A 26,575-nucleotide genomic window follows, 5' to 3' on the forward strand; every position below is an offset into this window, starting at 1 on the left:
AAGAATTTTAGAATAGTGCTTTGCGTTTGCGGATAGCATCTTGCGTTCACAACACCACTACGGCGTCAAAGAAAAGCTAATAGAAATAATTAAATATATCATTTTAAATTAAAGATAGTATTTTTGACTTTCGTGTTTTGGCATTTAATTACAATTTAAAGGTTATTCTATGAGCAGCAAACAATAAGTAGCTAAGCCGTGTAAGGCCTACGAGCTATAAAATCCATAATCGAATTCGGAATCGGCGACGTCTAACGAATCAATCTTCATAATACACGCTAGTTGAGAGAAAGTGATAACTGCAGTCACTAGTCCTAGCCTGCAAACTTCACGTGTTACCATGAATCGAACCCAGTTTGGTGCTAGATTAGATCGTCACTTACAGCACATACATAGACGAGACAAAAAAATGACGACGAAGACAAGGGCTGACTTCCAACTGATTTTTATTTTGAGAAACAAACATATATATACTGAGACACCAAGACAAAAGCGCCCCTTACAAAGCATCCACCCGACATTAGTATGCATTCAAAATTCATGAATTGATGAAAGGTGTAGAACACCGCTGACGCATTTCCTCCATCAACAGGATGTCCGGCAATTCCAAATCAGTCTGGCATGCTGGAAGTGCAATGAGGCATGAATTTGCTAAGGGTACCCCATTGGGATCAGCACATAAAGGGTTCTATAATAGCTTTAAGTTTATTAAATTAAATTAAATTATGGGGTTTAACGTGCCAAAACCACTTTCTGATTATGAGGCACGCCGTAGTGGAGGACTCCGGAAATTTTGACCACCTGGGGTTCTTTAACGTGCACCTAAATCTAAGTACACGGGTGTTTTCGCATTTCGCTCCCATCGAAATGCGGCCGCCGTGGCTGGGATTCGATCCCGCGGCCTTGTGCTCAGCAGCCCAACACCATAGCCACTGAGCAACCATGGCGGGTAGCTTCAAGTTTCAAGACCACCAATACAAGTACATACTACAATGGCGTGACAGGCACTCACCCACTTCCTTGACAGTTCGGCTTGCTTGCACCTTTGCAGATTTTGTTGTAGCCTTCAGAGCCGCCTGAGTGGCCTTGGAACAAACTTCAACGAAGCGCTGGGATGGTGCATCCAGCTTAATTACTTCACCTGTGAAAATAAGTAGTCAGCTGTCTGCCTTAAATCAAATTTTTATTTATTGTTATTTTGCCATTATATCTTGGTTTTTAAAAATACATAGTAGCTGCTGTTTGCTGTATGTACTTCACGATTTTTATTTATCTTGCCTCCGGTAGTCTCCAGGACGTTTTCTTGCTTTTAAACTGCCAAATGCATTGGACAGGGCAGTTCTACACTTATTGCACTTCATCAAAAATAAAAGCACATGTGCAGCGTCACAGAAATACGGAGCCGTATAAAGAGCGGGCGCAGTAGAATGTCCACTGAAATGGCAAGAACTTTCATATCTTTCTTTTATTTCTGTGTCCTAACCCTAGTGTAATATCACCTACTTCTATCGCGATGCTCGTTTACGCGATCGAGGGGCGCGGCCTAGCCTTTCACTGAAGAAAAGTCAAACATATCTCAGTTTTTGTAAACGTGACTTGATTTGCCGTTCGCACGGTCATTGGTCAGTACATCGCGCACAGCACCAAGAAGCAACGTTGAGCAACCGCCAAAACGGTAATCTACGCTTATGACTAGTCATCGCACGGTGCACTAAACACACACCTGATGCATTTGCGGCCTCGTTTATCTCGTAGTCAGCGTTGAGGTCCATCGACCCGGGATGGGGGGCAGCTGGCTCACGCTCCGTGTCCGAGCACGACTGCGCAATATCAGGCATCATCAGATATGACGCTATCATCATGCGTACGCACCGCTGCAAGTAGTACAAACCTGTCGTCGAGGGCGCTTGGGGAATGGAGCAGGACACAAGGCGGCGTAAATAGTCGGCACAGCACCAGGCCTGAGGGCACGTCGTCTTGGTGGAAAATCGGACTGCGTTAAGTCCAGCAGGTTTTCTTTATAGCATGCACGCTCGAAATGAAGGGAGCAGATAACGCTGCTTTTCAGCGGGGTCCACTCCAAGCGTCCAGTGGCGCGCACGAACTCGGTCCACTTCTGCCAGTGAACGGTGTCGCGGGGAAAACTATGCATAGTTATACCCAACCCTGAATATGTTCCGCAGAAGTCAACGCAGCAGTATGTACGCGGCATGGTGCTGTACTCACAATTCGTGCGTGGTCAGTGCAGCGCAGTCAAGCTGATAGTGTGGGATATATCCCGACGGACACGACAAAAACTGCAGTTGCAGCGACACGGAGAGAGTCTCACTACAACAGCTGGAACAAGCAACAACAGAGGAGAAGAGCACGTGTAAAACCGCATGGCAGCCAACGAAAATTCGTGACGTAGCCACATGACGTAGCGTTTTCTTGGCTATTTACAATCCCGGGAGATGTCAATGTCGCGAGGTGCTCTGTTTTGCGGTTGGCTGCGCGCACGTACTTTAAAATTGATTTTAAATATGTTCTAAGCGATATTCGCCGCTGATATTTTATAGACGATGTGTGTGTGACCCACTAAATCGATCTCACAAGTTAGCTCGACTTCAAATTTTTGTGTCAGTACTCCTGTAAGGAAAGCGTGATGGTTTGAGCAACATTAGCCAAAAGAACTTTGTTCCGACAAGCAGTGTTGTTTGCGAGTTAAGGTGTCTTATTGCTCGTGTCAGTGCATCACCTAATGTTGAATTCATTTAATTCTTCCGGCCTACTCAGCGTTTTTACTACGGCAATTTGCAAGTTGCATAAAAATGGGGTTGCCCTCGGTATGCTAAATATTCTGCTGGGTCACCACGCGCGTCGTCGACTTATTCAGTCGGAAATGCAGCACTATGGTTTCTTCATTCAGCTGTGAACAATTATGTACGAAGATGCAGCTTCATCGTCGCACTTTTAATGATTGGTAGGATCCGTTGCCTGTTTTATTGAAAATCGAAATAGTGGCTTGTAGAGGAGCTTTCTTTCCGGATTACTTGGATGTGTGCGTCAGTCACATAAATACAAAGAACGCAGGCCCTGAAAAAGTTAACGGCAAATATACCCGTGGTTCATAGTTATATTGCGCTCAGCTTTACACAGACGATATTAAGTGAAAGACGTAGCGCAAACTACCAACTGTTTATTACTGTTAAAGAACGCGCTTATATACAACGAGATGTGGCTTGGGGGGGGGGAGATATAAAATATGACAAGGTGACGACATTTGATCATAGTACGGGTCAGGCATACATCGTTCACTTGCACCGTCTGTGTAAAACTGAGCGCAATATAACCATGAACGTTCACCAACTAGCCCCCTTCATTGCTTTACTAAATACCCGTGGTATTACAGATAATGAGCGCTCGCTAACGCACGTATGGCGGTTTTTTTTTATTGAATATGCTTTGAATTGGGCTGTTATGCACGCATGAGTGGGTGACGATTATTATTTGGTTTTCGCACCGATACAGGAAATGTGCACAGTGTGTTCACACAATCGCGCACGCTTGCTCGCACTGGAATTGTGCAACCGTCTTTTAGGGCACATTCACACCGGCGACTTGAGGAGGTCGCGCGACCATTTGCGACTCGCAATCAAAAAGCGACCGAAGGCGACTGATGTTCACACCGGCAAGACCGGCTGAGCGCGACCCGCAAGTCGCAATCCCGGAGATTATCGTTCTCAGCGAGAACTCTCGGAATCTACGCGGAATTTGAATGTGACGCCGGAGGAGGCCGGATGTAGACACACGAAAGATCACTTCCGGTGCGCCGCTGATTGGTTTATCAGTTTTGCGACCATGGTCGCGCGACTGAAAAATCGCGCGGAGAGCAACTCGCCCAAAATGGTCGCTTTTCGAGAAAGGCGACCGTTTGCGACCATTTGCGACTGGTCGCAAAGCGACCAACTTGGTCGCGCGACCTCCTCAAGTCGCCGGTGTGAATGTGCCCTGGGCACAGTCGCGCGACCGTGGTCGCAAAACTGATAAACGAATCAGCGGCGCACCGGAAGTGATCTTTCGTGTGTCTGCATCCGGCCTCCTCCGGCGTCACATTCAAATTCCGCGTAGATTCCGAGAGTTCTCGCTGAGAACGATAATCTCCGGGATTGCGACTTGCGGGTCGCGCTCAGCCGGGCTTGCCGGTGTGAACATCAGTCGCCTTCGGTCGCTTTTTGATTGCGAGTCGCAAACGGTCGCGCGACCTCCTCAAGTCGCCGGTGTGAATGTGCCCTTATTCAGTTGAGAGACCACAGCGCAAAAGCTACTTCGACATTGAGAAGATACACACATGGACGGACGATGCACTTACGACTAATTCGTTGTAAGAAGGCACGCCAAATTTAATACCTGCGCTGCACATGAGCGCACAGGAAAGAAAAAAAAAGCCAAACACATAGGGATGTGCCAGAAGCAATGCTAGATCGGTTGCACAAAGTAAATCATCTTATCATGTGGCAGAAGAAAAGACCAACCTCCTCATAAACTTCAGCATTATCGATGCTGTTATCAACATTTCTCAAATTTTCTACACCGCTGGGGTATACGGCTTTAAGAAAAGACTAACCTCATAAACGTTGCCTTCAGCATTATCGATGCTGTTATCAGCATTTCTCAAATTTTCTACACCACTGGGGCGCGCAACTGGCCCAAAATCATACGCCTCCTTCAAATGCTGCGACCTGTCCGCGGGATCCCAAGGAGAAAAAGCGTGCCGTGCGCAGCGCATGCAGCCGGCGCGCGGGGAGAATCGAGGAGGAAAGCGCCGCGGGGAGGAGAGTGTCGCTACTTTCAAATTATTAAGGGGTTTTAGCGCGCTCTAGTGTTCCTGTATTGGCCTCGAGCTCCACCACTGGAAAAGCTGGCGCCACCGTCGGCGTGACGTGCTAGGAGGGATCACGTGGACATAGTGGCCGCGTCGGCTGCTTCGGGAGCGCCGAAGCGAGCCGAAAACGAGTTTCCCGCTTCGAGTGTCTCCTTTACAACGCTTGAAAGCACTACAATAGGTAGTGGCTGCCTTTGAAGGCGCGCAACATGGTAGGCTCGGTGCCGCAGGGACGGACGCACGTAACGGAGGCCGGTGTCAGCCTTATTCACACGTAGCCGCAGGACAAGAAGCTGCGTGAAGCTTGGCTCGCGAAACATAAAACCGACAAACAGTCATCGGCTACAACTCGGGTATGCAGCAAGCACAGACGCGAGGAAGATTTCTGCTACGGCGCCCGGTCTGCGATCGATGTTCTGAAAACGCGCACTGAGACGCTCGCCCGAGTCCGCTGCCTGACTAATGTCATGACAGTTTGGTCTATGAACTTGTCGATGCTATAGATACTGGTAAGTTCAGTGGAGTGGAAAGGCAGCGGCAAGAAGCACATTTAAAAAAAGCCTGGCATATGGTAATGTTTGTGTTATGAATTAATGCACTGGATCACAAAAAAGGAGCAGCGGGAAATTGCACGCTGAGAACACCGATAAACATACAGTGCGACGCAACTCGAGAAATAATATTGAAAGGTCACAGAATTTAGAAGAAAAAAAAATATTGAATCGTCGCGACGGCACATCACAGTCCCTGTAGGCGTCGAAGTCTCTACAATGAAATTATTTTTGAACAGCTCTGATAGCGCCCACGCAACAATGGTTGCTGTATACTGTCAAATGCTCATATTCTGCGGCCTAAAGCTCATGGCACGGTGCGAAAACGCGCACGCGGAGAAGCATGCAGACGCGCAGTCGGTCGCTGCATTGAGGCTTCGTTCTATTACACTCCATTTAGTTATACGAACACTATAAGAACATATTTCACATAGTTTGCTCTCAGCTTTTACCTACCTTTCACGCAAGAAGCCGGTTCGGGAGACTCCATCGCGGCGACCGCGCGCAGTGGCGTTCACTGTACGTATTCGGTAAAGAGATAGCGTCTGTAAACGATTGTGTGCTTTCAGTTTGCCCAAGATTATTATTTAAACAGTAAAAAACTTCTCTCGTTTCAAAAGTACTTACAGAAATGTCCGGGAGAGCTCGCGCGTGGTGTTTTCAGTGAGCGCTGACAGCAAAACCTATGAGGAGTGCGCCGCGTGATCCCTCACACTATGCCAGCGAGGCGCTTCCGATAGAGGGCGACTCCGTAACTCCTCGCCGCCAATAGCGTATACGGATACATTAGCGTGCTCGGTGCGCTCCTTCGTACTTACCCCGGCGCGCGAATCTCTTCACCTGCAGGCGCCTCCCTCGTTCGCTTGCTTCGCGGCTTCAGGCAGACACCGCCGATTTCACGAACTGGTTAGTTACGCTTGCGCGTAATAAGTTCATATGTACAAACAAATGAGTAAATAAAATTCACTCTCGTTTGCATGCAGCCACGCCGCGGGCGATACTAATAGAGTATCGCGCACGCACAATGCAAATGCCTGGGGTACGTCCGATTGCACAGACAGTCCGGATCGCACCTGCAGCCTGTTGTTTTTTCATCCACGTTCATTTTCATTGATCTATCATTCTTTTAATTCAGGAAAAAGCTACATATATTTCTCCTATGCTGTCCACACCCAACATTGTTTGCTGGCTTCCTATGGTATTACTTTATATAAAAGCAAACGTAGAAAAGATAAATTTACTGACATTTCGGCAGATGATCCTGCCTTCATAAGAGTGATCACTCATGCACTCCGAGTGAGCGCCGGCCACCGGCCGAAACGTCAGTGAAATCCTGGTATTTTTTAAAAGGAAGTTTTCTTTGCCTCTTCCTTCGACTTTCCCATTGCTGCTGCTGGTGCTGTCTGGCACACCACGTCGGGGATGGTTCAGAGCGTGTCTATACATGACAGGAGCGAGTCAGAGAGCAAAGGCGACGTGAGAAACTCGTTTTCACCCCACCGCGTCGAATGTTCACAATGCCCTCTGGAACTACCTGAGCGAGTGAGTAAAAACTTTATTGAATATAAATAAAATAAGGCACGATGGTTGGAGCCCCTATTCCAGGGCCCCACTGGCACGAGCTACCTGGTCGTCGCCACATGAGCCGCTTGACAGCTGTAATTATCTGTGACCCCCCTCAAAAGCATGGATGGATAGATGCATGTTATGGGCGTCCCCTTTGGGACGGGGCGGTGGATTGCGCCACCAAGCTCTTGCTACACTCTAAGTGCCCCTTCTGCCACACAACGATAATCGTCATCTCCTTGATGGGTTTCCTTTCTTTAACGCTGCGAGCCCGGTACTTTCCAGTAACGAACGGCACACGCGTCATCAGCATGATAGCATATTCGTCATCTGCCTTGATGCGTTTCCTTTCTTTAACGCTGCGAGCTCGGTAGTTTCCAGTAACGGCACGCGCGTTATCAGCATGACAGCATTTGAACGGCACGTGCGTTATCAGCATGACAGCATTTCCTGTGCTGTCATGCTGATAACGCGCGTGCCGTTCGTTACTGGAAACTACCGAGCTTGCAGCGTTATAGAAAGGAAACGCATCAAAGCAGATGACGATTATCGTTGTGTGGCAGAAGGGGCACTTAGAGTGTACTGTACTGCCTAATGTCCTACCTAGGTTAAAAAAGAAAAACAAAACTACTATGAACTCCCGCAACCAAATTTTGTGACCCCCTATTGCGAACTTTCCTTTTGTACGTCTCCGTTTTTTGTCGTTTCCCTACTTCCACCAATCTTCCAATCGCCTCTTACATTGCATTGCAGAAGCTGCAGCGCTTCCCTTTCTACTAACGTGTGAGTCCAGAGTGGACGTAGATGGAACTGTAGAGAGGAGGGAGGAGAAGAGGCAGTTCCCATACAAGGGAGAGGGAAGGGAAGATTCGGTGCAGTCAATATGTCAAGTGGACAAACTACGCACGGCATGCAGAAGCAGATCCGCATTAATCAAAGCGCACCGCAGCTATAGGGTCCAGGCGACACTACTGAAGCGGTCAACCGTCAAATCAACACAATTTTTTGCCCGCTGCGGTAGCTTTGCGGCTATGGCATTGCTATAGACGTCGGTAATTTGATACCAACCGGGGCAGCTGCATTTCGACGGGGGCGAAATAGAAAGCGCACGTGCATGTAGATTTTGGGACACGTTACAGAACATCACGGTGTCAAAAGTAATCCGGAGTCAGCCACTACGGCGCGTAATACGATTGTGGTTTTGGCACGTACGAGCCACATAATCCAATTCAAGTTTAATACTTCTGCCATGGTGGGATGTGCCATGTGAGGCAATGACAATGCTCAACCCTCTCGATCGGTGGTAATTAAGGAAAATGCGCACAACACTTCAAGCAAACACCTCTCCCTGTGTGTTCTGTGTACTGCGCAGACAAACCAGCAGTGGTGCACACAAGGTAACGTTGAAGAAATTTAGCTTTCCCGTCAACATCACCGCTAATTATCATCAAAGCGTCCAGCATGGAAAGTTTCGCTTACCTACATTGATTCCCACAGTGCAAGGGATCTGCATAATTTTCCTACATATGCTTCTATAATTTGACCTGTATCACCGCCGAATCCTGTTATTCAACGCTTCACTGATATATATGCATATATATGAGCGTGTAGGTGTGAGAGTACCTCCTTATGAGCCCCCCCCCCCCCCCCCCCCTCCCTCTCCTGATCTGATGAAGGGAGACATGCAGATGATCCGTTAGTAAATGTGGCTCAAGGTCGTTAACGATTATTCGTACGCTAAGCGCAGCGCTCAACGGCAGGCTGCGAAACGCGGCTGTGTGTATAAACACTACGCTCCGATGCGCGACTTTCGCAAGCATGGCCATATTATGCTGATCGCGCTCGTTTGAAAGGCGCGGCCTTGCGTGTGTGGTATGCGCGCGCGCACCGCTGTCTTCGCGTTAACTGTGTGAATCAGAGCGTCTAAACAGTCGCGCTCGCCCAACTCGGGGCGTTGACTGCGCGAGGGGGAAATAACGTGAAAATATCAAAACAGCTTTCCGCAGTTTTCTTTCTCGCCCCAGGGACCGCTAGGTGGCGTCGACTAGAGCGGTCAGCTCAGGATGGGCTCCCATCTCTTTTCGTTTTTTTGAGAGTTATCTTGTGCTGTGACCTGAACTTCGAGGACTTCACGAGGTTCGGCAAGCTGTGAGGACACTGCAGACATCAAACTTTCCGGTGAGCACCTCGCCAAACCTTTGTGACGGGCCAAAACGTGTGTGAAGTGTGAACGCTAACGGCGACGGTGAAGCGGCGGCCGCTGGTACGCGGAACGCGTCGGCGACGCGGCCGCGACAGATGGCGACGCTTACGCCGACTCCAGCTACGGAAGCGCCGAGAACGCCGACGACAACGTTTAATGAGGCAGCAGGCCCCGAGAAAACACCCAACGCGCAACTCACCTCCTCGGACGTGGACCGGGATGAGATGGAATACCAAGAAACCGCTAATGAGGATTGCATGGTCCTCCGGAGTACCGAAGCAACTGGCGGACCCCTTGGACGCCAAGACGACGACGGAGATTGGCAAACGGTTTTGACCGTGCGCCAAAAGAAGGCGCTCGCACGAGCGGGCAAAAAGGCCACTTTTTCCGAGGGTGGCTACGAATCATCGGGCCCATCGTTCAAGCCCCCGGTACAACCAGCGAATAAAAAGAAATTCAAGACAAGGCGGCTTCCACCACTGCCTAAGGACGACATTAAAGTGATCGTGCGCCCTCACCAAGGTCTCCCTATCAGGGAACTTACGGCGCCACAGATCGCAGAAGCAGTTATAAACGCCTGCCAAGGAAAAGTGAATGGAAACCAGTTCCTGCTGAGATTGAAACCAGGATCAAACATTTTTATTATCTCAACCCCTACAGAAGAGGTGGCGAATATTGCAAGAAGAATTACAGGCCTCACCTTAAATGGTCGACTGCACGCAGTGAGTGCGTACGCAGCAGTAGGCGAAGACACAAAGAAAGGAGTGATACATGGCATCGCTCCTCACACAAGCCCTGAAACCCTTCTAGCCAACCTGCGTCTTCGTACGCAAGGCGTCGACATACTAAGAGCTAGGATGTTGGGTGAAACGAAAACAGCGGTAATTACCTTCTTTGGCCCCATCGTACCGCGATACGTCTACTATATGGGAGGGGAGCTTCCCTGCTTCCCATACAAGAATACCATACAATTCTGCAAGACTTGCAAGCAAACGGGTCACAGAACGGACGTCTGCCCGAATCCCCACCTGCCGGTATGTCACAACTGCGGCACTCGGGAGCCACAACCAGACCACGACTGCAACCCTGTTTGCGCTACCTGCGGAGAAAAGCATCTCACGGGATCCAAGGAGTGTAAACGTCGTTTCAAGCTACCACCACAGCGACCGCAGCCAAAATCACCAAACCGGATGGCCGTCAAAACGCCGGGCAAGGCGATCAAGTCATCGTCGCCAAAACGGAGATGGTCTGACACAGACGATACGGACGATGACGATTGGCCTCCACTGCGGACTCAAGGGGACATTCCAACGTCGCAACCCCAAATTCGAAAATCAAGGTCACAAGAACGACAGAAGAATCCAGACCAAGGGCTCTCTGACCACTCCGCCTCCAGACACCACCGAATGTCCTCTAGATCCCCTACCCCATCCAGGACTACAGTGGCAACGGGAGACTCGACCCAGCATAAGGTGAGCTGGGCGGGGATGGCACAAAAAGGGGCTCCAATAACCGCCAACCCTGAGTACCAAAGAATCGTTTCTGAAAATCGTCAGCTTAAAAAAACAGTAGAAGAACTTAAAATAGAGATGGCAACGCTGAAGGCACAATTTCAGAATACCAAAATTGGGCAAGCTAAACCAGCACAAGGGGATAAACCTGCCGCCCAACAGACAACAATTAGCAACATTGAAAGAATGATGAATCAGGTAGTAGAACAAATTCAGGCTCTGCAAACGTTTCAACAGCAGTTATTTGCTGAGGTGCAGAACCACAAAGTTTATGTAGACGAACAAATGTCTAAACTGCAGCAAACATCACGCAAAAGAGCCAGCAGTAACCCCGGAACACCGACGGCGAGAAAGGTAAAAAACGGGGCTGTTTCCGATTCGACGGATACCGAAATCGTACCTAACCATGGCCAGTAAAACAACCCGAACCACGGACACCGCTGAGATATGGCAATGGAACTGCCGCTCTTTTCAGAAAAGAGCGGCAGCGCTACAAGCTTATTTAGACGCCGCCATTATTCAACCGGACGTCATCTGTCTTCAGGAAGTTGGAAAGGGAGTAGTTAAGCTTAGAGACTACTACACCTTTCAAAATCGCATGTATCCTAGAGTGGCGACGCTGGTGCACAAGAATATCGCGGCCAGTGAACACTATTATCCCCAATGCTCAACGGAGCACCAATTGATCGAATTACACACTACAAAAAGGAGTAAAACCAAAACGTTTATTGGCAACGTGTACAGCCCACCGAAAGAACGGCAGACTGCGTTTCCCGAGATGCTTGAATGGGCGCTTGGACATCTGGAAAAAAAAGACAGGTTTATTTTAGTCGGGGATTTTAATGCTCCCCACACCAATTGGGGTTATAGGACAAATACAAAAAAGGGCAGAAACCTAGTAGAAGCAGTAGACAAATATAACATGCAACTAGAGACCTTACCCCTCGCCCCCACGAGACTTGGAAATAGCGTCTGCGGAGACACGTACCCAGACCTCACCTTTACATTTAACGTAAAAGAGGGACAGTGGAGGAACCTGGATGAAAATCTGGGAAGTGACCATTATATTATTAGTTACTCCACTACGACTCCCAAATTAAGAAAGCCTTTGAGAAACGCGAAACTTACAGACTGGACTGCATATAGACATTACCCGACCCCTCAGCATCCAATAGATTCAATAGAAGAATGGGTAGACGAAATGATGCAGGCATACCAAACTAACACAAAGCACGTCGCGCTAAGCGAAAAAACACCGGTAGTGGATCCCCACCTCGTCCATATGTGGGAAGGCAGGCGAAGTCTTACTAAACGATGGAAGAGACAGCGCTTAAACAGAAAGCTCAGAGCTAGAATAGAACAACTGACAGAACAAGCAAATGAGTATGCTAGGCAACTACAAGCGAACAACTGGATACAATTTTGTGACTCGTTACGGGGAACGCTCTCAACAACCAAAACATGGGCAATTTTACGGAGCATGCTTGATCCATACAATACAAAAACAGTCACTACTAGAGCATTACGCACATTGGTAGGAGAGTTTAAGGGGGATGACGCATCCTTGATCCAAACCCTGGCAGACAGATACATCGGGACAGGAGGAGATAACATCGATAAGAGAGAGTACAAAGGCATGGATAATCCCAAGCTTGATGCACCCATAACGAAACAAGAAGTATATGCCGCCGCTCTTGCATTAAAACGTAACTCAGCCCCAGGCGAGGACGGCATCACGAATGCTATGTTAAGAAATATGAGTGATCAGCAACTGGAACGCCTAACCCGGTACTTCAATGAGAAAATCTGGGAAACGGGAGAGCTTCCTAATCAATGGAAAGAAGCGACCATCATATTAATACCTAAACCGGGGAAAGCTAGAACATTGCAGAATCTCAGGCCAGTATCGCTAACCTCCTGCTTAGGCAAACTTTTCGAAAAGGTCCTTCATATCAGGCTTACCAGCTATATTGAAGGGCACGAACTTCTCTCGCACAACATGTACGGCTTCAGACAACATCTTTCTACACAAGACATATTCGTAAGGCTACGAGATGACGTGCTGCAAAATGTACCTACAGGGGGAGAGAACATCATAGCAGCGCTTGACTTAAAAAGCGCTTTTGATACGATCTCCCATACCCTCATACTTGAAGAGCTCGAAAGAATGGGCTGTGGAATTAGGATCCACAATTACATCCGCTCTTTCCTTACTGAACGTAAAGCCACAATAGGTATGGAAAATATTCGATCTTCCAAACTCCCAATGCCTAACAGAGGCACACCACAGGGTGCCATCCTCTCACCACTTCTATTTAATGTCGCAATGAACCGCTTGGCACGACAACTAGAGAAAATTAACGACCTCAACTTCGCGTTTTACGCAGACGACATCACGTTATGGGCCTGCAAAGGCTCGTTAGGGCAAAAAGAACAAACTATCCAGGAGGCTATCGACTCGGTGAAGGACTTCGCAGAACAAAACGGTATGCAATGCGCTCCGGAAAAATCTGAGTTTATCCGGATCCACGGGCGTAACTACAGAAACAAACCGAACATCCACCTAACTATGGGTGACCAGGCGTTACCAGAAAGAAATATGATCAGAATACTAGGACTATGGTTACAAAGCAACAAAAGAGCCACTCACACCATTGCGACTCTAAAATCAAGCACGAGGAGCATCGCTAGACTAATTAGCAGAATTACAAAGAAAGGTAAAGGGCTCCACGAAAACGAAACCATAACACTAGTCCAGGCTTTTATTCTTAGCAAAATAACATACGGACTACCATATCAAGAGCTAACCTCGTCGGAAATCAAAGAAATCGACCTACTAATACGTGGCGCGTATAAGGCAGCGCTTGGGCTTCCTAAGAATGCGGCAAACGAGAGGGTGCAAGCTCTAGGCATATACAACACATTTGAAGAGTTAAGAGCAGCCGTTCTCATGACACAAAGAGAACGACTATGCCTCACAAGCACAGGTAAAAACGTTCTGTCGCGTTTAGGTTACCCATTGCGACCGCAGTACTCCAGGGAACAAACGACCGCAATGCCGGATCCAATACGCGAGCGCATAGTGGTCTCCCCAATCCCACGCAACATGAACAAAACTTATCACACAGCGAGAAGACAAGCGAGAGCTAAACATCTTCAGAAAACCTTCGGCAGTAATCAAGATGTAATGTATACTGATGCAGCTAGATTTAGCAAAGGACATGTAATAGTGGCAGTTCAACCCACACGCCAGGGAACGCTTCACACATCAGCCTCGATACGTACTAGGTGCACTGCTACAGCGGAAGCAGCGGCGATTGCTCTCGCTATCGCATACAAGGAAAAGCAAAGCAGCTCAGCTTTAATAATGTCCGATTCACAAGTGGCATGCAGAATGTACCTACAAGGCAACATACCACAAGTCGCCCTTAAGATCATAGGCGACACATTGAAAGAAGATCATGCAATATTATGGTGTCCTGGCCACGAGGGTATCTCGGGAAACGAACAGGCACACACTCTAGCTCGAGGCTTTACTAACCGAGCTGGAGATACGCACAACGATGAAAAAGACGATCGCCTACTGGTCCGCGATATACTGGAGCACCAGCGAAGAACCCGGCAACAGTACGCCCCACCCCACAAACTACTCAATGTAGAGGAGGCGCAGAAATATAGAAGAATACAGACGGATACCTACCCACATTTGGGTAGATACCATAAAATAAACCCAACCTTGTACACTAACTCTTGCCCGTGGTGCGGGTCATGGCCTTCATTGCCTCACGTAACATGGGAGTGCGCCAAAAGACCTCATGCCATTAATTCACCTTTGGTACTCACCTTGCTAAGGGAGCCCTGGGAGGCCATCCTCGCTCTTGCTGACCTCGAGGCCCAGAAAGGCCTCTTGGACCAAGCTGGGCGGGTCGCGATGGCCACTGGAGTCTTGGAATAGGGACCCACCCTGCACCGCTCCCTTCCACCATTTTTTTTTTATTTTTTTTTTTGCCTCATCAATAAATGTTTATTCCTCCTCCTCCTCTCGCCCCAGCGGCGATGCGTTCTCCGCTGCCGAGCGTAGGCGTTCGTACGCACACGCAGAGATCGGCGGCGACAGCGGCACGGCCATCGTCATCAGCGCCAGTGACAACTTTCGGCTACTGCCGCTGCTGCTAGGCAGCTGCCGTGGTGCGGTCCGTGTTTTCGTGGAGGCGGTGGTGGTTGTGTTGCGACCGTCCGTCTCCGGGCGACTGACAAAAAAGACAGAACGACACCGCGACTGTCTGCGGCTCGAGGATAAAGTGCACACAGACGGCCGAGGCTCCCGAAACGAGCCCAGTTTCGACTCCACCATGTCTACGCTACCGCTGCCGAAGGCGCTGACGCAGCGCAGGACCAACAGTTTGGATCAGGAGAAAGAGAACTTCGAGAAGTCCCAAGTGAGTCTTCCGCCGCTGCTCGATTTGCGGAAACACGGACCCCGCGATTGGGTCCCGTCCATTCTCGGTTGCGTTTTGCCGGTGGAGCATGACGCCCAGTGGAGAATGAGCTGGGCAGCAGCGATTTTGCTTGTTTTCGGGGTCAGCGTGAAACTCTATGCTGCGGCGGCGGTGTGACTTCCGCACGCCGGGGGCCGTTTTGTTTGGTGGAGCGGATGCGCTACGTCAATAATGTTGTTTACGTCGCGGCTTCGTGCGATATATATGTGTGTGTGTGTAGTCGCGATTGTGCAGACAAGCGCGCGCGAGTCATATCGAGCAACGTGAAAGCCGCTGTGCCTGCCAGAAGCGATGATGTATGGTTTGTCATTCCTCTACGCTCCACACCCGTCCTTCGCAGAGCTCCCGCGGGGAACAATCGGGCAGCTGTACTACAATACGCGCGTGGGCGTCTGCAGACACTCCCTCCTCTACTACATCTTCGCTCACGCACGAACATTTACGATGTCTCGGCCGTGCATGACCATTGCCGTCTGCGTCGAGCGATCGGGCTTCAGCCTACCGAGTCGCGCTTTATTTTTCCTCGTTTCGCGGCTCTTCTTTTCAACGTGGGTTGCGCGCACGCTTGCTTGGTGCGTGTGCGGAATACGTTTCCGAGGAGCGGAGTGCCTCTGTGTATATCGTCGCCGCCTGAACGCCGGTCGCTATTTCGGGGGGTCGGCGACACGAGCCGGGGTGCGGCCGACGGGGTGAACAGTCTCGTCGTGGGCGCGCGGGCGTTTCACGCACCCGCGAGCCACGCGCGTGCGAACGCCGCGGCAGTCGCACGCGGTTTCTTTTTTTTTTTTCTTATGCATATCGTGCCGTTTGTGCTGTTATGTGGCAATCGGCGCGCTCTATCACTCGTTCCGGTCACCGTTCGCCGACTGCGTGTTGATAGGAGACTACGCAAAGGCGTATCGTGAGACGAGAAAGCGCGACGTCTTGAGCACACGCCGAACGCAATCAGCCTGTTTATAAAAGAAGGTCGCGCGTTTGACCCTCTTTCCTTGATTACGATCGCTATCTTACGCAAAAAAAAAATCTTCACTTTGAGAGGGTTTTACAGGCGGAAACGAAGCTCCCTATCGACGCGACGTTGCATGGAGGGAGTGCACGCTGCGTTTCTTTATGGATTTTTTTTTCTCCCAGCTGGGTTGCTGCCAGACACCCAAGTTGGGTCACCAAGAGCAATCACAGAAATTCTTAATTTGATAAACCGGTGTGTTTACGTCTCGCAAGTTACATCTCGGAATGGCTGGAATGCGGTTGTAATTTTTTTTTTCTGTTAGTGCTTTGTGCTCGCAAGTTCTAAAAAAATATTGGTATTGTGGTCAGTACGTGTCATGGAGAGGAAAGAAAAATGCATCATTTTGAATGGGCATCGAACTTCATCAGCGAGTTCATAGGCGGAGAGTTTTCATTATTCCGGGGTGGGGGGGAAGCTTTCCGAATGCCATATATATATATATATATCATCAGCATATCTTATGTCCACTGCAGGACGAAGTTCTCTCAATGCGATCTCCAATTACCCGTGTCCTGTGCCAACCGATTCCAACTGGCGCTTGCGAATTTCCTAATTTCATCACTCCACCTAGTCTTCTAGTGTCCTCAACTGCGTTTCCCTTCTCTTGGTACCCATTCTGTAACCATAATGGTCCAACGGTTATCTAACCGGTGCATTATATGACCAACCCAGCTCCATTTTTTTCTCTTGATGTCAATTAGAATATCGTCTATACCCGTTTGCTCTCTGATCCAAACCGCTGTCTATGTCTCTGAAAGTTATGCCTAGCATTCTTCATTCCATCACTCTGTGTGGTCATTAACTTGTTCTCAAGCTTCTTTTTGTCAGTCTCCAAGTCTCTGCCCCATATGTCAGCACTGGTAAAATGATAATGATAATGGTAAGCTTCCAGTCAGGAGCTGACAATGTCTGCCGTATGCAATCCAACCCATTTTTAGTCTTCTATGAATTACCTTCTGATATATATATATATATACACACACGCGCACACGCACACACACACACATTTCTTGCACTTGAAACTTCGTGGGACCTCGAAAGATTGAGCGCTGAAGTGACGGCATTACATGAACATACACAAGACCTCATAGTAGGAGACAGTTAATTTCACAGCCTGACTCCTCTGGGTGGTATGATCTTCCTTCGTGTAATTGTCGCGTACTTGGCTATCAGTAATACTGTTTCGCCTTTCTGGTGAAATTGCAGCCTCTCTCTCTATATTTTTTGTGAGTCCGAGCATAAGCGCTGCAGCACATGACTGCTGCTGATTCTGATTTCAAGTGAATCTGGCTTGGCCTCATTTCGGTTAATGAGTGAGGTATACAGTGTTCCCCAGTTATCATGCACCAAAACTTAAAAGAAAGAGCAGTTGCGTTACTCAAAGAAAACTTAGTGCTTATTCTTTCCAGTACAGTGGAGTAGCCGTCAGGAATTCTTCCGTTATTAGATTGAATTTAGCAACTGCAATTAATGATCTAACTCGAGAAGTACTGTCCTAATTTTCAAAGTGTCAATGAGGCATTTGTAGGCATACCAAAATAACATTAAACTCGGTGTTTTCAGCGACGCACTAATTGCATACAATTTTTTGCGAGTGACAAGGAAACTTCATGAAGTATGAAAAATACCATGTAACTGCACTCCCACATGCATCATAAAGCAGTGCTCTCAAATAACTTGATTGAAAGCAACTGCATTGCCTGTGACACACCCGAACATACAGCGCATCATCTTGATAATGCTACAGGAGGAGCGCCAACAGCAGGTTTCGCGGCTCCGCAGCTATTTCTTCCTCTCATTTCTACGTCACACTTATTATCAGTCTCTCAAGACCGAAGGATCACATTGATAACAAAAGCCCCTTGATAACGCAACCGAAGCGCTGTTCTGACCAAGCACGAAATGCGAAAAGCAATGGAATAGGCATAGAATGTTTCAAAATCTCCGCATTGCTCGCACCGAACGAAAGAGTGCGCGAAGCTATATTTCGTGCGAGAAACTTGCTTCGGACCAAAGCCAAATTAATGTGACCATTTTATATTTAATGAAGGTGTATACCTGCTGCAAAAACAGGCTCATGTAAAAATTAAAGTGAAATAAACAGGCTGGGAAGCGACCAATGTGTAAAGGCAAAACTGATGCGTTCAAGAAAGTAAATATACAACTTCTAAATTAGCCGAATTGGCAATCAGGATGTCTACACAGAAAAAATACCATCAGATTTCAGTGTGTGCTTATTATCTATGAATTCGTAAGCTCCATTGAACACCAGCCTAGAGTACGTGTTGGAATAGGTCTCCTTTTGCAGCTACGGAGTACTGTGTCCGTGTTATCACAGCTTCAGTGCCTTTCTTAATGACCGACGCCGGAATTCTACTGCAGACATCCGTTATCCTTGCCTTGAGCTCATCGGACGTCATCATCTTGATCATCTATGCACAATCTTTCACATAACCCCAAAGAAAGAAGTCGAGCGGAGAGAGGTCAGGTGACCTATAGGCGGCCAATTTACAGGACCGTGCCTTCCAATCTATTGCGCATGGAAAGTCGCATCTGTCCGGTTTCATGCTCAGCTGCTGCTGTGTGCTGGTACCATGGCTGGTACCACAGAAGTGGAAGACGTGACAGTGGGACTTCGCTGAGAAACTCATCCACCACTCCTTCAAGGATTTCATTCATGTAATGCTGTCCAGTCAGTGTGTAATCGAAGAAGATGGGACCGATTATAGCACCGGTGTAAATTCTGAACCACACAATGAACGGCCACTGGTACTGGTGCCGATTGTGCTTTACCCAGTGTAGATTGGAGTCCCTCCGGTAGTGTGCATTATGCAAATTTACCTAAGCGTTTCTGCTAAAATTGGATTCATCTGGGCACATGATGTTGCTCAAAAAGTCCGGTGACTCATTGGCTTTTGTGAGGACCCAATTCGAGAAACCTAGACGATTCTACAGGTCCCTATCTTCTAAGCATTGGTGCAGGTTAAGGTGGTATAGGTGAAAGACCATCATTTAGAATCCTCTAAACTGATTACTTGGAAATTGGTACCTGGGCGGCCACATCCTGCACGCTAGTATAAGGGTTTGAGGCCATAAATGCTAGAACATCCCTGCATAGGCTAGGACTCAAAGATGGAGTTTTCCGCCGCTGTTTCTTGAAGCTGCCGGTTTGTCTCAGGATTTCATCATTTCTGATGATAGTCGACGGGTTTGGTCTACCGCCACACTTCCATGACTGATATATATTTGTCATTAGCAGCTCCGAAAGCAAGCGTCATTTTTACCTTCTACTCATTAGAGAAAAGCATGGCGTCTGGGACAAAACAAAGCGCACCTTTAAACATTTGCACTGACATTGTCAATTCGCATTTTTGAGGATAGGTTTTGTGGCAAAAAGAAAAAAAGAAAACATCCATGCACTTTATCTACGCAAAGACAACAGCCGTCGCAGCTTGTTTCTAACTCCAAACGTGACTTATTACTTTGGCCGGAGCATGACAGGTAAGGCACCAGCTCAATCAGGATGTTTTTCTTTACTTCCTTAATTTTTTTCAGGCTAACTTAGAAGGAACCTGTTTGAGGGCGCTGCTTTATGATCCGGGTGGGAGCGCAGCCACGTTGTATTCTCCATATTTCGTGGGGTTTATTTATCAGTCGGGAAAAAAAATTAGCATGCAACTAGTACGTCACTGAAAATGCCACGATTAGATGTCCCTTGGTTGTGCCTTCAAATACCTCACTGACACTTTGATAATTAGGATATCATACATCTCAAGTTAGATAATTACAATTGCGTAATTAAATCTCTGTAATGAAAAAAATTACTGGCAGCTACTCCACTGTACTGTAAACAATATACACTAGTTTTTGTTCGAGCAACGCATTGCTGTGCTTATAAATCTTGGTGCATAATCATTAATTGGGACACCTTGTATATATTTACGACTTTTGCATGCAACTGACAATGTTTCCATCCCTAATAAATGTTGTAAATTATTAGAAATGTTTTTTTTTTTCATGAGTTATTAGCATTGCTTACTGGAAAGAGAAGCAATACTGAGATGCAGAACATTGACTTGCATTTCACACAGCATGAATAAAAGACTGGTGAAGGGGTTACTGAAGTCTATAGGTTTTTTTCACAGTCAAAAAATCACGCAAAGCAATTTGAAACGTGGTGAACATACAGCAGCATATTCATTCTCAAGGCATAGGCTATCCATACCTTTAGAAATAATTAGTTGGCTACCTCGATCTCTTTCAAAAATATAATAAACTGTTTTGGGTGAATATGTAAATATATTGTGTGTGTGCATGCTGTTTACAGTGGAAGTTTAAAACAATGCTGAAGTGAGAAAATACGGATGAGGCGGCTGCCGCTAGTGCTTCTAATGCACGTGTCCTCCTATTGTCAGGATTTGCAGACACAGAGCGAAAGTATAAACTAAAAGCCGTGCATGTCCGTGGCAACAATGATGCAGTTAGCTAATAGCCCCAGTAAAATTTCAAGTGAAATAAATGGTCAAGGAAAGTCAAAAGAAATCTCAAATACAGTGAAAGCTCGTTAATTCGAACTTCAATAATTCGAATTTATGGATAATTCGAACTGTACGATTTGGTCCGGCCAAGCTCCACAGAAGTCTATGTACAAAAAAGTCCGTTAATTCGAACGCGAGAAGGTTCCCTCACGGATAATTCGAACTACGCTCGCCTGGCACACGGCCAGAGAAACGCGCTTACTGCCTACACACAAGGCTGTATTGCCTCCGAAACGGAGAAAATGGCGACAGAAGGCAAAATCGGAAAAAAATCTAACCGACGCGGGGTCAGCCAGAAGGCAGCGGCGGCTGCCGCCTCTCATTCTACGTAACCTCCGAGACTTCTTGCCCATTGCGAATCTCGGAGGCTTTGGAAATCTTGTACAGCTGCTAATGTTGTGTGGAGATGGCACGGCAAGCGCCAAAACACAGCTAATCAAGTACGTCGCAGCTGCGCTTGCAATCAAGAACCAACGAATCGGGGCCTTCGCCACCTTCACATGTTCAACGTCTTTGTCTCAGCAGTCTTCATCGGTTGTGCACCTCTGTTTTCAGCTTAGGGGGTATTGGCCGTCGTGATTCATTGTGATGGTGTTAAGCCTCGGCTAACGTTCGTTTTCGTGGACATCGGTGGTGTGGCACAGTCGGACCCAGAGCTTCGACTTGAAGGTGGCGTGTGCCCGCGGCACATGCCATCACTTTCTGAAACGCCAAATTTCTGACATGCCCTACTGCTTCCAAATCGCAGTGTACTGTTGCTCTCCTTCACTTTTGTTAGTTCGAACTTTCGTTAATTCGAACTGAAGCGGCTTCTCCTAGCGGTTCGAATTAACGAGCTTTTACTGTAATGAGGTGACAAAGCTCTGGTAATGGCACTTTAGGTGTGTGTGAGGGGGGGGGGGCTTCGGCATCGCCCTCAACCCCCCCCCCCCCTGGAAAACTCCGGAGTGGGCTCGGGCCCCGGAGCCTGCCCCGTAGTCGGTGCCTATGAGCAAGTCAATTTCTAGCAAGATATATGTTCGAGGAAAATTGGTGAGCTGAAATCGGGCAGTTCACAGTCGAGTGTCACATCTACTCGTACATTATCGAGCAGCATGAGGCACTACTGTGATCTCTTGGAGGGCGTCCTAACTTCGTTCATAAGATACATCTGTGGCAGATAAGGGCTCTGGCATTGAGCAGTGTTTAGTACTACTAGTAGTCCTCCTTGTCTTGGCTTTTCTTTTTTGTTTCTCTTGAGCAACCATTGCCAGCATACCACAGCAACATGTAGAAGAGTGCGCAACTCCACATTCCTAGTGCAGCTAACATCGTGCAGTCTAATTAGTCACTAGAAATGTAAAACTTCCTTTCTTTGTGACATTCTGCATACCACTACAGCAAAGAAAAGGCCCTTTCTTTCCGTAGCGTTTATATTCCATGTTTCTTGATGAGATACCCGCTGTGGTTGCTCAGTGGCTATAGTGTTGGGCTGCTGAGCACGAGGTCGCGGGATTGAATTCTGGCCACGGCGGCCGCATTTCGATGGGGGAGAAATGGGAAAACACCCGTGTACTTAGATTTAGGTGCACGTTAAAGAACCCCAGGTTGTCGAAATTTCCGGAGTCCTCCACTACAGCACGCCTCATAATCAGAAAGTTGTTTTGGCACGTAAAACCCCATAATTTAATTTTTTTTTCTTGATGAGATAAGTGTTCCATTAGTGTGAAAGGCGTAAAAGTATGATAGATTAGCAAGTAAAAGGAGGTATTCATACAGTGGAGGCAGTTGTGTTGTAGAATATGCTTTGCCGATTGCCTTCATGTAAGCAAGGTGTGCAAACATTTCAGGTAAATAAAAAATTTTATTTCAGCGAAAAGAAAGGCACAGCTGAATGTACAGCCATATTAACCTCGAGGCTGGTTTCTGTGTATAAATTTTGTTCAAATATTTTTTATGTTCTATAAATGTTTGCCATCGGCTGCTGGCATGACTGGGCAAAAGTGGAATCTTCATTTAGGTAGTCTGATGACTTTGCAACAAGCAATTAACATTTGTTTTTACATTAGTACATAATAATGAACATTGTTCACCAACACCACAAGCATTGCCTCAGCAGTGTGCATCAATTTAGTAGGCAGCACCAGTTTGCATTGGACGATTTATTCGCATGCTCGTTCTACATCTACAATTTTATTGTAGAGTTGAGAAGAATTTAAGTGCTTTGCTCTCCAAAAGTCTGCATAACTTTACACTGCATCAACTTCAATGTTGTCCTTAGGTGCTCTGTTCTTTTGCATCTGACAGCTGTGTTCAAACAGGTGCCTTATTTTGTTGTTTCAAAAGCTGTACATTGTCGCTTGCATTAGCAGCAGTCACTGTCTCTATTTCTCGAGCTGGTAGCTGAACAGCTTTGTCAGTTTTTGAAGCATTCAGTCCTGCTAAGGAATTGGCATATAACATGTTATCCCAAGTGGTGCATCACATGGAGTTTTCTGCTAAAATTACTGGAGGGAAATGTGACGTTGCAGTCGTTCAGCCGCCATGGGAATGGTGGCTAGTACTGCATGGTTTCCTCTGTGATTTGGCATATGGCTTCATTGAGATAGAAAACTGGAGCTTCTTTTATTGTTGTTTCTGGTTCACCTGTGTTGGCCTGCTAATCGTGTTGCGTTTGTTGCTTACGTCAGCAGCTGCTTCGTTGTTACGCAGTTTCAACTTTAATCTTCTTCGTATGCATGTTGTTAGGTCAGAATGACTTTTTTGGGGCAGTGACACTTGTCAGGGGTCACTGTTTAGAGCCTTCATTTGTAATGAACTGAAAACAATACAGTGGAATATATTAGAGGATAAGCAAGGCTCATTGCCATACAGCAAGGTTGTGCTGACAATAATAGGTTAAAGCATGTAACCAGAATGGTCTTAGAAGCCATTAGCGGCGAGAATTAGGAGTGGCGCCCTCTCGCGTGTGACGTCACGGCCAGGACGCCGCTCGCTCCGTCTCGCTCGGCGGCCGCGCGCGCTCGTTCCCTTCGTGTATGCTTGGGGCATGGGTGACTCGAGCCGCACTTATTAAATGATACGTCGGCTTCTTTCTGCTGCCATGCCTGAACCACAGTTTCTTCTCCTAAAGCACGTGAGTCAATAAAATTTGGGGCTTGGATATCGCAAGCTATGTAGCGTTGAACGGGGCTACTGGTTTTACAATGCATATATGCGCCGTCTCTGTCCATAAATTTTGCGTAAAAATAATGTCTGCAAATTCAATACACGAAGTTGTGTACGATGCTTGGCTAAACACTTAACATTCCCTTAGAATTTAGCTATGAGAGACATTGCATTTTACATGAAAGAAAAATCTTGGTTATTGGCGTCAGCATGTTAACTGTGTTAGAAAGACACTGCCCAGCGAAGCTGTCATCATGATTCTTATTACTCTGGTGAGTTGTTCTAGCCAAATATGGCCATTTATTGATACATAAAAAGAAAGAGTTAGACGCCCATTCTTTATGAAAAGTTTGCTGCTAGATTCACCCCTCTCTTAAACAGGCCTCCAAAAAACGAATCGCTCATGGCTGCTAACGACGGCGCGTCATGTAGAGTATTTACATAATTAATTCACAAATACCATAGTAGCAATCACCTGAGAGAAAAGTTTAGTTGTTAAGATCGAGAGCCAATCAATTGCAAGCGATGAAATGTTTCATAGTGGCCCTCAGTAGCCTTTGCCGACAATATAGCACACCCGTCACGCAACGGTAGCAACCGACTGTCGGTATGGCGAAACACGCTTTGGTCGTGAAGCCCATCAGTTCACTACAATTTCGAATTGAAACCATAAAGCATTTTTTTTACAGCTCCAATTGGAATGGCTAAAATATTCTCGAGCTACTACAGCGCAGCTTAGATTGCCCAGAAAAGCAAAATTCAAGCACTTTCTGTCCCACCATGTCTCGATCCAGCGTTGTTTAATTGTGCAAACGGAGAGCTATTCGCTTCGTCGGTACATAAAAGAGAACCTCGCCCAACTGCAGGCAAAATAAGGTTTGCTCCAATCCAATCGCAAACATTCATTAAGAAAACACCACAAGACCTGCATATATATTCACTTGATTTTTGACCCTCCACAGGGGAAATATCTTCAATATGTCCCATACTACTAATGATTGATGCTTTGACTTCTTTCTGGCTGCAGCATGTGGTCCAACAGGCATATTTCACTAAAAAAATTTGGCCGAGTAGCCTGTGTCAGTTCGCCAAACAAATTCGTCATGTATATTCCTCAAGCAACAAGCACCAGTAAATTTCTCAAGTGAGTTAAATGGGTAGCACAGAAAAGGGAATATATATTGGTACATTCCATTTTGCATTCTGTAAATAGGCGTAAGCCTTCATTAGCTTTACGTCAAATTGCCGCCGCTTGAAATAAGCATGTGAAGAACCGCCTAATTTTAAGAAGCAGTCAAAGAAGCAAGTTGTACTTGTATAATCTAACTGCAGTATTAAGTCCTCGTGTTACCGCCGAGCGTTTCTGTGAAGAAACGTAAAAATTCGATATTACACCATGAACTACTCGTCGTGAGCAAACCAGTTTTAGCGGACTGTAACTGTTGTAGAAGCCATATATAGCCAGCGTTTGTGATATACTTGTTGCACCGCGGCAGGTATGGTATCATAACTGGATTCTTATTTTCTATATTTTTGCGGTTGTCGATTGAAAAACCCGCAATGGGCTGGTCTGCGCTCCTTCGGCTGGCACTGTAGCGTTGCCTTTGAGAGCTGCATTGTCATCCAAGAAATAAGCTCTTTAAATAAATTTTCGCAACTGAAGATGTCGTAAAAATATATTTGAGACGACCGCCATAAGTATACAAGCAAAGAGAATGAGGGCGCGCAAACGAAAACACCACCGAAAGCGCCCGGACTCCGCCCGAACTGTAGCAGACGACAGGCGCGAGTCCTTGCCCTGACGTCACGTGAGCGGCGCTCGCAGCGCCCCTGTAGTTCGTTCTCGGGGCTAATAGGGATGGGACAAAGTTAAGAAAAGTCAATTCACTACCTGCAGTTTCTTTGCAGGACGAGGCTCTGTACTACCATTGGTATGCATAGACACTAGTGCCAGATTTCACCTTAGTATCTTTAGTGTGAAACACTGTGGTGCATCGGAACACTTTTATTGTGCTGCTGTGCTCGGTGTTTCCTGGTCCCGTCTGAGCAGTGTCGTAGGGTTAGAAGGATGAAGTCATATCTGCTGGCAGGGCAGGAAGTGGTAGCTTATCAGGGCCCTCGGATGATGACTCCACAGCTGAATGGGTCGATGGCTCGCAAGCTGCTCAAGAAAGTGAATTTCGAGGGCTTGATAACTCTGTACCTGAGACGTTCAGATTTGCAGAACTGGTTTTCTTTCCTTTCTTTCGTCATCATCAGCAACAGCAGCAGCCTGTTTTTATGTCCACTGCAGGACGAAGGCCTCTCCCTGCGATGTCCGATTACCCCTGTTCTGCGCCAACCGATTCCAACTAGTGTCTGTGAATTTCTAAATTTCATCCCTCCACCTAGTCTTCTGCCGACCTCGACTGCGTTTCCCTTCTCTTGGTACCCATTCTGTAACCCTAATGCTCCAATGGTTATCTAATCTGCGCGTTATATGACCTGCCCAGCACAATTTTTTTCTCTTTATGTCATGTTAAATATCGTCTATACCTGTTTGCTCTCAGATCCAAACCTCTCTCTGTCTCTCAAGGTTATGCCTAGCAATCTTCGTTCCATCGCTCTTTTGCGCGGTGCTTAACTTGTTCTCAAGCTTCTTTGTCAGTCTCCAAGTCTCTGCCCCATATGTCAGCACTGGTAAAATG

At 47.2% G+C, this 26,575-nt stretch overlaps 2 protein-coding genes across 3 annotated transcripts in view; one reads left to right on the plus strand and one right to left on the minus strand.

The window, feature by feature from the left end:
* Positions 1-493: 493 nt before the first annotated feature.
* On the minus strand, positions 494-2,363 carry LOC135908220 (THAP domain-containing protein 2-like). Its single transcript, XM_065439974.1, has 4 exons — positions 1,892-2,363; positions 1,724-1,820; positions 1,013-1,141; positions 494-624 (listed from the first exon to the last, which is right to left on the minus strand). Exons 1-4 carry the CDS (start codon positions 2,210-2,212, stop codon positions 539-541), a joined length of 633 nt encoding a protein of 210 aa, XP_065296046.1. The 5' UTR covers positions 2,213-2,363; the 3' UTR covers positions 494-538.
* Positions 2,364-14,842: 12,479 nt separating this feature from the next.
* LOC135908186 (huntingtin-interacting protein 1-like) overlaps positions 14,843-26,575 on the plus strand; it is a 131,683-nt gene continuing 119,950 nt past the window's right edge. Inside the window, exon 1 of one of the 2 annotated variants that reach the window (XM_065439935.1) lies at positions 14,843-15,134. In XM_065439935.1, the coding sequence (XP_065296007.1) occupies positions 15,048-15,134 (87 nt within the window). In that variant the 5' untranslated portion in view covers positions 14,843-15,047. The remainder of the gene's footprint in view (positions 15,135-26,575) is intronic. The other variant, XM_065439937.1, reaches the window with a different exon arrangement.

The sequence above is a fragment of the Dermacentor albipictus genome, chromosome 2 (assembly GCF_038994185.2).
Source record: "Dermacentor albipictus isolate Rhodes 1998 colony chromosome 2, USDA_Dalb.pri_finalv2, whole genome shotgun sequence".
In the NCBI taxonomy this organism is placed as follows: Eukaryota; Metazoa; Arthropoda; class Arachnida; order Ixodida; family Ixodidae; genus Dermacentor; species Dermacentor albipictus.

Excerpts from the sequence above, each read along its gene's own strand:
- LOC135908220 (XM_065439974.1), bottom strand. The coding sequence starts at position 2,212 with ATGCCGCGTACATACTGCTGCGTTGACTTCTGCGGAACATATTCAGGG. Across the intron at positions 1,821-1,891 it reads CCAAGCGCCCTCGACGACAG|TCGTGCTCGGACACGGAGCG; the intron begins GTTTGTACTACT and ends GATATTGCGCAG. Across the intron at positions 625-1,012 it reads CCGAACTGTCAAGGAAGTGG|CATGCCAGACTGATTTGGAA; the intron begins GTGAGTGCCTGT and ends TTGCACTTCCAG.